General features: G+C 42.7%; 2 protein-coding genes across 2 annotated transcripts in view; one reads left to right on the forward strand and one right to left on the reverse strand.

The window, feature by feature from the left end:
* Nucleotides 1-4,184, forward strand: part of acbd7 (acyl-CoA binding domain containing 7) — a 7,958-nt gene extending 3,774 nt beyond the window's left edge. The window contains exons 2-4 of the mRNA XM_084051977.1: nt 478-595; nt 1,306-1,368; nt 3,451-4,184. Coding sequence (XP_083908103.1) covers nt 478-595; nt 1,306-1,368; nt 3,451-3,524 — 255 coding nt within the window. The 3' untranslated portion in view covers nt 3,525-4,184. The remainder of the gene's footprint in view (nt 1-477; nt 596-1,305; nt 1,369-3,450) is intronic.
* A 2,535-nt stretch (nt 4,185-6,719) lies between these two features.
* LOC311038906 (ATP-binding cassette sub-family F member 1-like) lies at nt 6,720-10,070 on the reverse strand (the record flags this gene model as incomplete). The annotated part of the gene is made up of 1 exon (XM_084048535.1): nt 6,720-10,070. One exon carries the CDS (start codon nt 10,068-10,070, stop codon nt 6,720-6,722), a length of 3,351 nt encoding a protein of 1,116 aa, XP_083904661.1.
* Nucleotides 10,071-12,332: the final 2,262 nt, after the last annotated feature.

Below are 12,332 nucleotides of genomic sequence, written 5' to 3' on the forward strand. Positions count from 1 at the left end.
CATAATCATCAGGTATTATGGTTATACTAGGAGGAAGATTTTTTTTCAAAAAAGTATACAGAAATTGTTAAAATTATGTTTTTATGTGGACACTCCAGTTCATTAAGTATACCTGGTTCTCACCTTAGCACCTCCTCCACCACCTTAGCACCACCCACCTGTCCTAGTCCCTCCTCCTCCTCATGCCCACACCTGTTGTGTTATGATAATGTGGGGGAGGATATGTTTTTACTATGTCACTAAAGCGCTGTTTTTCTATTGGCACGTTTGACCCTCAAGGTTTCAGCCTCCAGGTAGAAACTCAAAATAGTCAGAGAAGACATAAAACACCATAAAAACACCACCACGGGGCTTAATGAAGTTCTATCAACCTCATAGACACATGAAAAACAGAAAAAGTGCAAAACCATGGCACCACCTCTTTAAATGAACTCTATTTGACACTGTGTGCGTGTGCGTGTGTGTGCCGCCCTGCAGGCAGAGTTTGACAAGGCAGCAGAGGATGTGAAGAACATCAAGACCAGACCTTCAGACCAGGAGCTGCTGGAGCTGTATGGACTTTACAAACAGGCCAACGTTGGAGACATTAACATTGGTACAGCCTTCATCTATTACATGTTGTTGTTCAGATTCAAACGTCAAAACTGATGGCTAAGGTTTGGCTTTCAGGTCAACGAAAATTCTAAATTAATATCTTTAAAACTACTTAATGCGGCTGTGCCAAGAGGGTAACACTTTGCCTAAAGGCCGGGTCTATAATGTATTATAATCACATTTATAATGCATTATAATGTGCTTATAAGGCATTATAACACTTGTTATAAAAGTTTGTAATCATGTATGACAACTTATAACAATGTTTATAATGTATTATAAGTGTTAACTACCTTAACTTAGCTAGTTATAAAGTGTTATTGTTAAGTTGTTGTGCATATGTATAAACATTTATAACGAGTGTTATGAATATAATATAAGTATAATGCACGTATAAGTGCATTATAATGTATTATAAATGCGATCAAAATGATTTATAATGCATTATGACCAGCACTTATAAATTATAGTATCATAAGTTATAATACTTCATAAACCTTTTTTATACATTTATTACAAGTGTTATAATGCCTTATATGTGCATTATAATGCCACATATAATACCACATTTTAGACCCTACCTCAATATAAAGTCTCACAGAGAAGGGTTCTATGCTGCTCTGGATAAGAGCATCAGCTGAATGTCAAGATGCATCAACAGACTACATTCAGTGTTTTAAGTCACTTTGCTGTGATGTTTTCTGTCCCCAGATAAACCTGGCATGATGGACATGAAGGGAAAAGCCAAGTGGGAATCATGGAACTCGAGGAAAGGTAAATATACAACCACACAGTATAAACGTTCAAATATTGTTCAAAGATGTTCAAAGTTAACTTAAATAGAATTGTGTTTACCTTAAAAACGCATAGCTTCCGTTTCTTCCGCATCACACGCTGTCACGTGGAGTTTGCATAACGGCGTGGTGGTCTGGCGCCTCGGCATGCGGGTGACTACTACCACGTTATAATATCGCGCATGTGTGAGTGTGGAGCTAATAGGCTCTATGCACAGCAGCCATATAGACCCCTTAACAGACGACGTCACACTGGTTGCAAGCGTCATACTGGTTGCAAATGAAACCCATTCTGTCAGGTCTCGCTAGGGCGCTCAGCACTAGCCAACATGCAATAGGGGGTCGGGGTGCGCTGAAACCAGCGCACCCCGAAACAACAGGTTGAGAATCGATTGCATGAAACAATCACCTGTGCATCCAGTCTCAATGTTGGTAAACAAATAATTGATCTATGGGGAAGGAAATTGGGCCTCTTCCTTACTTCCTTCACAGGTGTTACCAATGATACTAATGAAGGCTCTGTTCCATTTTGTGTAGCACAGTGGTTCTCACACTTTTAAATAAGGGCCCCCATAACTCTGAGGGTGTAGAAATGGAACCAAATGGACCCATAAGGATCCATTTGGTTCCATTTGTACACTTTCAGAATTACACACCCGTAAGGGGCAATTTGGAACACCCTCAAGGAACCCTGAGGGTCCCTGGACCTCAATTTGAGACCCACTGGTGTAGTGTAGCGTTTCCAGCGAGCCAACATGCACAATATCAGCACCCTGACTCTGTTTGACCAGAATGGAACAGAGCCTTCATTAGTATCATTGGTAACACCTGTGAATGTCTTTACTATATGGCTGCTGTGCATATAGAGCCTATCAATGCACACAGGATAAGAGTACGGTCACAGTGTACTGTGTATCGATTAGCTCCATTCACAACAGGCGTGTTGTCATGCCTAACTCTGTCCAATTAGTTTGAATCAGGACAGATGTGACTGCTTAAAAACAGTCACACCATTGTTGTCTTAGCCTGGTTCAGACATTTTTTTTTCTCGGATTTATCACCAGAGGCATTTTTTGAATTTGTCCCTCGGAAATGCAGGCTCCACACAGAGATTCCAGACTAATATCTATGCAGTGATATTAGTCTGGCCATGCCAGGCTATTGTTGTCTGGCTTCGAGCTCAAGCTGAATATTATGATCATACAGGAAACACTGGTCTCAAATCTGACCAATGATGCAAGCGGTTTCCTGACACATGGTGAATGTTTAAAAGTTTTGGGGCTGCATATAAATATTACCACCTTAAAGGCAACCCAACCAACCAATGGATACATGCAACAAACACATGATCCCTGATTCAGCAACACAGGCCAATTGTGCGTAGCAAAAAAATCCTGAAGGGGGCGTCATTTGGTAGCAGCGGACATCTTGGTGGGTCATAAACAGCTTGACTTAACATTGACTCTTACGCCACCAATATGTCTGCAGCTACTATGCCATGCACCCCCACAAAAGCCCACGTCCTCCTCCATCGATTATATTCAGGTCTAATACTACAGCATGAGACAATGGGGCTTGCGCTTAAAAATGTCTATAATGTAGGCCTAATAGTAATTCGAACATGAATCTATCTCAAATGCTAGGAGACATAGAACTGTTTTGGTGACTTGCCCAGTCGCCCACCCCAGTCATCTTTTGTTAAGCAATGGGGCAATTAATCACCGCGACTCTAAACAGAAAGTTGCCGTTTGTGACGCTCCAACAGTACGGACATGTTTGGAGGAGTTGTTGGGGGAAGGTGACTTGCTGCCCGAGTGCCCGTCCATCTATCGTTAAGCAGAGACGTCGGGACATTATTATCATAATTTTTCGGTCCGTCTTTCAGCAGCGGGCAAGGGCTCAACTGAGCGGGCAGCTGCCTGCGTTGCCCAGCGCTGTCAAGGCTTCTGTATGACAGTGATGAACTGTCCTCAATTCTTTAGTTCTGCCTGATACACATGAACAGATAGCTATTTTGAAACGGTTTCTTTTTGCAGATCTAATCATTTATAATTGTTTACAGGGATGTCCAAAGAAGATGCCATGACAGCATACGTCACACTCGCTAAGGAAATCATCGCCAAATATGGGATGTGAGGAAGGCAATGACCCTATCTAGCAGAACACACCCTAAAGCTTGAATATAGCAATAACTTTTTCCTTTTTAAATTAACTGTTTGTTTGTTTTAAGTCGATTATCTAATGGAGCTAATTGAACAATTCCAATTTGCACTATAACATTTTGAAATGATTGAGATCACCAATTTACCTTTTTAATTTTTACTGTTTTAATAATCTATTAATGTTTAATTATGATAATAAAGTGAGGTTAGGTCCTGAACATGTAGTTTGAGGACCAAACTACATATTTAGGTGTTTTTTTTACATTTAACCACAGGGAGCTGCCAAAATAAAAGGTAGTGATTGATTATTTAATGTAGATTTCAAGTAGAACTCTTGTGGGTCTCTTTAACGTTACTGATTTGAAGGAGGAGTTATGTTATGCAAGAATAAGTTAAAGTTGAACAATAGAACTTGGCAGCCAACATTATTTGAAAATGATGAGACCGGCCTTCCACTGAGGAAAATAATAAACTTTATGCAAATGTCTGTTCTGTTTTTTTCACCTGTTAATTAAATAGCCAATGCATAAATTAGAACAATTGTTTTCATAACAAACTCCTCCGTTTTATCTGCACTTTTTGATGGTTTGTACTGTTTTTCAAGCAACAATGTCACAAAGACAAATTATTTAACATTTCCTGTGTTGTACTTGAATAAAGTGAAGTGATACAGACTTGTCGTGTTGGATCTCAGTGCACTCGTGTCGTGTGTGAGCGTTCATCCTTGGGTAGATTCACATGGGCGTGAAGGAAGGAAGGGCTCCCAAATAATTTTTAAGACTACTACGTTTAGACCTTACAGTGTTCTTCAGGTGAACAAGTGTTGTTCACTTGAAACTGAAAGGTTGAAACGTCATATTTAAAGGGATATTTCACTTTTTTATCGTCTACTCAGGCTTTTGTGAGCCCCCCAGATAGTTTTCAAGTTGCTTGATTCAGTATTTAGATATTTGTATTAATTTAAAAACTTTATTTCACTTTAAAGTTTGGAGCATCTTTAGTGAGTGAGTTGCGAGCTCTTCCTCCCTTGATGATTTTGCTGTGCTTGCAGTTTGTCTCAGCACCGGATTTGGAGGATGTGCGTTATTTTTGTCTTTTTAAGTTCACACAGGCATCCCATTGGTTAACCACATCAACCCTATTCTGGGATGAACATTTGGGCAAAAATAGCAGATCTATAAGCTCAATAGATTTGCTAAGTATAATAGGGTTGTAGTTTACAAACCTGTATAGTGCAAACTGTGACTTTTATTTTGTTCCTAGTGAGGGCAGCAGTGGCTCATTGAGTAGAGCAGCCGTATGGGGATGTGTCCTCAACCCATTAAAGCCGGGAAAGAATTTGTGTCATTTTAGATTTTATAGCTATATATATAGCAACACACGTTTTTCAGAAAACTATTGGTGGTCCTCAAAAAAGTGTCACTTTGTGCCGCGCTGCGAGCTTGTACATCTGCTATTTTTGAACATTTTCGAACAATCTTTTACACAAATCTTCTCTTCTGGGGGTCCCTGGCACAAAACATTTTCAGATGGGGGTCCGTGGCCAAATACATCTTTTTGGGGGTCCTTTGAGAACTACTGATTTAGAAGGCCTCAGGTCTTAATAGGTTAAGTAAGACACTGAACCCCAACTTTGTGCTGTTCAAAAAAAGACCCACTGTTCCTCATAGTTAGGATGGGTTAGACTAGAGCAGTGGTTCTCAAACTTTTTCATGTCAAGGACCCCCAAATCGACAATTATTAGCCTGCGGACCCCCATTTCAAAAGATAAGCCAGGGACCCCCCATAAGAGAAGATTTTCACGGCTCTAGCAGTGATTCTCAAACCATTTTAATCTCAAGGACCCCCAGGTTGACTTGCGTTAGGGCTACAGACCCCCATTTAATGGCATTTATACCTCGGGGACCCCAATTTATATTATACAATCAATGTTAATTTAACTCTGAGAGTGTACAAATGGAACCAAATGAACCCGTTAGGGTCCATTTGGTTCCATTTGTACACTCTCAGAGTTACAGACCCATAAGGGTCCATTTGGTCCCTGTCCATCATTTAGCTGGGGACCCCCTGGAACCCCCTCAAGTACCCCTGGGGGTCCCGGGACCCCACTTTGAGAACCAACGGACTAGAGGACGAATTCTAGGTATGTACTAAATGTACCTAATTGGCAAATTTACCCAATAACTAAAGTAATAAATAAATAAAAACAATAAATCTCTCTCTAAGACCCCTCTCATGTTGAATTCATAACACCTGGTATGATTCTCTTCAACTCCAAACACGTGGCCTGAAAACTGCAACGAATCAACACTGTCTCTTGATTTTGGCTTTTTGCAGGACTTGATCATAGAGCTGGGGTCTTCGACGTCTTTTTTTCAGCCTAAGGACCCCTTAGCTGAGAAAGATGAAGCAGAGACCCCCACTACATATTGTATAGCATTGCAAAATGTTCATAGATTTCATAGATAGCTTCACAGACTTTTTTTGACAGCACTATCATCAGTCGATGTTGGATTAATGTTAAATGTGTATTTTCAGACAATAAACCGCTTAAACTGTCAATACTTAGTCAATTTGACCTTTCACTCTGTACTTGATCAGCTCTTTTCCCCCTCTACACAAAACCTCTTTGCCGAAAATAGCCTACAAGCTCACAACGCCTCACAGCACGGGCCGTTGAGAGCTAGTCATGTGAAGTCCGGCCATTCAACCCGAACCCGAAAAAGGAGGACGGCAGAGTTTCAAAGGCTAAATTTCAACCACTAGGGGTCTGGCAGAACCAGGTCTCCTGGTTTCCTTGTTTAGGGATGCTAGGGTTCAAGTGGTTAATGTAAAAAAAAAAATCCTATCACAAAGATTTGGCGGCCACCCTGTAGTAACTCTGAGGACCCCCAAGGGGCCCCGGACCCCTTGTTGAAGACCCCTGTCATGGACCATCGATCTTGGTAGTTCAAGCTTCAATTTCAACATATACTGTATAAGTGTGAGCTTAGAGCTTGTAGGTATGTTCGGTGAAGAGGAAAAAGTGAAGGGGCCAAGTACTCTTCTCAACAACGTATATAGGGTTTTAAGTTAGTTCTGGTCCATAGCGTTAGAAGCCGTTAAGGAGAACTCCTTTTTGGCAGTTATGTTGTGTTGGGTTTCGACAGAGGGCCATCTCTCTTGGAGGTCACTCCTTGGCCTTGTGCACCGGCGTTACTCCTAGTGCCTCCAACACCTCCTGCTTATAGTCTTCGAAGTCTCCGTTAGTCTGACTGAGCGAGCAGTTCTCGACCACCCACAGTTGACACTGAGTCTCAGTGATAAGCCTGGCATCGTGGCTCACAATTATAACAGCTCCTTTGTACGTATTGATGGCCTCTGATAAGGCATCGATTGACTCAATATCCAGGTTGTTAGTGGGTTCATCCAAGATCAGTATATCAGGTTGGCGACAGGCGAGCTCGGCAAACATTACACGCGCCTTCTGTCCTCCTGAGAGTTTGGATATCTTAATGGTATGTGCGTGGCTTTCCAAGCCAAAGCGACCCAGGCACTTCCTGGTGTCCTGATAGGGCAGGTTGAAGTTCCTCTGGAGATACTCAGTGGCTGCTTCGTCCATGTTCAATTGGTCTGCATACTGCTGGTTGAAGAAGCCAACTTTCACCCGGTGATTCTGCCTCATCTCACCTTTGGATGGGGTCAGTTTTCCAGTGAGGAGCAGTAATAGGGTACTCTTTCCAACACCATTGGGTCCGACTATGCAAATCCTGGACTCCCTGGCAATTCCAAAGTCCACATTCTTAAACAGGGTCAGTCCATCATAGCCAAAGTCAACACTATGTAGTCCCATGATGGGTGTCCACCCATCTTCGAGCGAACGTGGATCGGGGAAGGTAAAGTTGACAGTGTATTCTTTGGGTCTCTTCAGGAGCTCTGTGCTCTCCTGGCTCTCCTCGTCCATACCTCCTCCCTTCTTCTTACCCTTCTGCTGTTTTCTGGTCAGCGCCTCCTTTGTCTGCTTCTCAGCCTGTTTGGTTGACTTGCCACCAGCCTTCAGGTCCTTCAGCTTCTTTTCCTGCTTCTCGTACTGCTTCTGAAGTTCCTTGAACTTCTGCTCGTACATCTTCTTAAAGGTCAGGTAGTTTCCCCTGTAATAGTACAGTTTCTGGTTGTCCAAGTGGATGATGTCTGTACATACATCGTCCAGGAAACTCTGATCGTGGGAAACGACAAGGAGAGTCTTCTTCCAGCCTTGAAGGTAGTTGTTAAGCCAGATAACGGCGTTCAGGTCCAGGTGGTTGGTGGGCTCATCCAACAGCAGGAGTGTGGGCTCCATGAACAGAGCTCTGGCAAGGGACACTCTCATTCTCCAACCTCCTGAGAACCTCTTGGTGGGTCTGTTCTGCATCTCAGGAGTGAAAGAGAGGCCAGCCAAGATACTACGTGCTTTGTGCTCAGCGGCTGCAGCTCCAATGGCCCTCAGCTCTTCATATACCTTCTCTAGTCTCTCTAACACACCGTCATCTCCCTTCTTCAGCTGGGCCTGTAGCAATCTCTCCTCTTCAAGGAGCTTCAGACGCTGAGTGTCTGCCTTCAGCACCGCCTGGACTGCAGGGGTGTCATCCGCCTGAACCTCTTGTTCACACAGCAGCACATCAATGTTGGGCGGAATACTTAGTGCTCTGTTGGCAATGTGTTTCAGTAATGTGGTCTTTCCTTTGCCATTTGGTCCGACCAAGCCATATCGTCTGCCTGCCACAACCAGAAGGTCAGCATTGATGAAGAGCTCCTTTCCGTGAGCTGATATGCTGAACCTCTCCAGTTTGATATCGGAGGCATTCTGCAACATGGCCTGTCTAGAGGACATCTCAGCTTGGGACAAAGAGAAGTCCTCTTCTGCAGCATCCTGGGAAACCTGCTTCTCATGCTCGATCTGTTTCTTTTTCTTCTTTTTCTCCTTCCTGCTGAGGTTTGTACACTGGTCGTCATCCTGCTTCTTGGCCTGCTCTGCTATAACGTCCTCAGCACACATCATGGTGTCATTTGTATCATTCTGATCTCCCTCCTTGTCCTCATATTTGCTGCATGGTGGTTGAGACGGTTTTCCTTTCTGTTGTGTTTGGTCCTTGGACAGTTTGGGTTTCGTCTTGAGCTTATTCACAGCTTTCTTTTCATCTTTCTTCAATGTGTCATTTTCAGCCTTCAGCTTCACAGCCTTGGATTTAGTTATTTCCTTGCCCTTAGACACATTCTCAAGCTCCTTGTTTGGTGGTCTGTCATCTTCATCTAAAGAGCTTTCCTCATCATCACGATTAAGATCATCCTTTTCTGTGTCATCAACAGAAGCAGCCTTCAGCTTCACAGGCTTAGATTTAGCTTTTTTCTTACCACCCTTAGACACCTTCTCAACCTCCTTGCTTGGACTATCATCATCTAAAGAGCGTTCCTCATCATCACTGTGACAATGACCGAGAACAGCCTTTTCTGTCTTATCTTCCCTGTTAGATGTAGTCTTCACTTTCACAGGCTTGGATTTAGCTTTTTTCTTGCCCTTAGACACTTTCTGAACCTCTCTTTTTGGTGGTGTTTCATCATCTAAAAAGCCTTCCTCATCACTGTGACAATGACTGACAGCAGCCTTCTCTTCTGTCTTCTCTTCCGTGTCAGATTCAGCCTTAACCTTCACAACAGGCTTAGATTGAGCTTTCTTTTTGCCCTTTGACACATTCCTAAGCTCCTTGTTCGGTGGTCTGTCATCTTCCTCTAAAGAGCTTTCCTCATCATCGCTGTGACAGTGACTAAGATCGTCCTTTTCTTTCTCATCTACCTCATCAGATGCAGCCTTCAGCTTCACAGGCTTAGATTTTGCTTTTTTCTTGCCACCCTTAGACACCTTCTCAACCTCCTTGTTTGGACTATCATCATCTAAAGAGTCTTCCCCATCGTCACTGTGACAATGACTGAGAACAGCCTGTTCTGTCTTCTTATTTTCCTTGTTAGATGTAGTCTTCTCCTTCACTGGCTTGGATTTAGCCTTTTTCTTGCCCTTAGACACCTTCTCAACCTCCTTTTTTGAAGGTCTATCATCTTCATCTAAAGAGCTTTCCTCATCGTCGCTGTGACACTGACTAAGATCATCCTTTGTTTTCTCATCGTCCTCATCAGATGCAAGAGAACCGAGAATAGCATAGATGTTCTCACGTTTATTTGTCTTGGCACCTTTACTGGGAGCAATTGCAGGCTCCTCATCGTCTTCATCACTGGCTTGCACTGACTGTTTTTTCATCTCCTGCATGCCCATGACATTTTCATCTCCCTCTCCACCTCTCCCTTTCCGCTGTTTTTTCTTTTTTTGAGTCTGTTCTTTTTGTGTGTCCTTCACAGATGCCTCATGCTCCTCTTCATTTTTGTCATGTGTGGCAAGCTCCTCAAAGAAGCTCTTTTTTGCCTTTTTATCTTTCTTTCCTTTCTTCACAGCTGTTGTTGGGGAAACCTCATCACCACCCCGTTGTGCCTTTTCTTTAGCTTTCTTGGGCATTTTTCTGTTTGTGTGCAAGCAGCCGGCCTCCTCAAGTCTTTTATGTTGGTTGTGACATCACGGTTAGTTCCGGCCTCGCATTGTGATTGGCTGAGAGACATTGCCAGTGTCTCCAAATAATACTGATAATGTTTTCTGCATATCAGGGACTAGAGCAATACAAATGAAGTAATTATTTGTAATACTTCTTTAATCACATTACTTTTCCATCTTCCGTCATCTAACTGTGCAGCTGATGTTGGAACACAATATCACTATTTTGTCCTGTGCTATACTGTCGTAGGTGAATGCACTGTTATGGCGCACAAACAGATACTGTACGTTCCCTCACATTCAACGAAGGCATCCAACTCACTGAAAAGGAAGTCTAGTCTCCTGTATGTGTGTGTGTCTGTGTGTCAAGAGCAAAATGTCTTGTGCACACTGCCAGTAGGGCACATTTTATACTGAAATATCGAACATAAGTTGCGTATCTCAGCGTCAAGCGTCAAGTTGGTCAGTTAGGTGGTTGTCCAGAACCACCGATCCAATCGATATGCCCATGGAAATATACTAGTGATATCAGGGACCTCCATATATGGGCATAAAAGGGACAAGGACAGACGGATACAGAGATTTTCCTATGGAGACATAAAAGGGACACAGGCCAGCAGGCAGGCAGGCAGGCAGGCAGACAGACAGAGAGATCACCATATATGAGCATAAAGGGGACATTCCCGGCTTGCATCGTTCCCGAGTTGGCAGCCGTCTAGTCCTCCTTCTTTAATTTATGCAAATAAATTACGCACAATCTCTGCGTGCGTGCATGAGTCTGTCCTTCACATATCTCAAGAAACGTCTCACGATCAACTTCAAACTCGGTGTGTGTGTAGGCCTATCACCTGAGGGAGCGCAGTGCCTGGTGTGTGAAGGCGGTCAGCTAGGTGGCTGTCCAGAACCTCTGAGCCGACCAGTATGCCCATATAGGGGCATATATTGACGACATCAGGGTACTCACAATCTGAGAACCCATCGTAAAAAAAAAAGGAAAAACAGCGCCCTCTGCCCTTTTTTTCCTTTGCATTTGACTCTGGGGGGAGCTTTCAATAGGGTTAGGGTACAGGAAATAGGCCTGTTTGGTCTGCCCTCAGCCCTCCTCCTCCGGTGGTGCGCCTATCTTTTTATTCCCACAAGACAACATTTCTTCCACAAACAACATTTCTCTCACAGAACATGGATGTTATTATGGATGTCAGCTGCGGAGCCCTCAGCCCTGTATCTGTCTAGAGAGATTAGGGTGCTCATAACCAACATTAAAGAGCACCTTTTATGGTGAGAACCTCCGCATTTACAACAGGACCTAGATAAGTCTCCCCAATGCTGTTATGTAGCCTAAATATACCTGTTATTGCTCCTGGTATTGATGATGATCTGTATTGTATGTCTTGATGATGAATTGAATACATAGGACCACAATAGAAACAACCCATCAGGGCTTTTTTGTGTTATGCTTTTAGCATTGCTTGCGTAATTGTACCATAGCCTACTGTTTGCAACTTGTTAATAAAGTATTCAATCAATCAATCAATCAATCAATCAATCAATATATGGGCATAACAACAAAAAGGACAGACAGGTACAGAGCTCTCCATATATGGCATAAAAGGGATACACGTCGCTTTGCTACCCGTTGTGAGCTTGTAGATCCGCTATTTTCAAAAGTTTTTTATACAAATTGAACTTGAAATGGGACATTCTGTATAATGAGAACTTTTAATGTTGGTACTTTAAGTAGCCTATATTTTGATGCCAATACTTGCACTTTTACTCAAGTAATTTTTTTATCCCGGACTTTTACTTGTAGCAGAGTGTTTCGACATTGCGGTATCGATACTTTTACTTGAGTAAAAAAAATACTTCTTCCACCATGCTGTCTGGCCTAGTTTAATAATTCTAGAAAGGACGTCAATGGGGCTCGGACTGGGCTCAAACCTTATGCCCAAATTTGGAGTCATCACATCCTAGATGTATGACTAGATGTAGATGTGTCATAGATGAATGACGTCATAGATAGAGCTACACTGTTCTCATATCCTGAGATTCTCATGATTCCTTTTTTGTTAACATTCCAGAAACAGAAAATACATTTACTAATTATATGTGCATATATGTGCAATATACTTTTATTATTAACATATAATTGGCATTGTGTCAAACTGAAGATTAAACACTAACACACATAGCATTTTGGGGGGATGTCCTTGTACTAAATTCAACTGGTCT

Source organism: Gymnoscopelus microlampas, assembly GCF_963454915.1.
Source record: "Gymnoscopelus microlampas genome assembly, chromosome: 3".
NCBI lineage: Eukaryota > Metazoa > Chordata > Actinopteri > Myctophiformes > Myctophidae > Gymnoscopelus > Gymnoscopelus microlampas.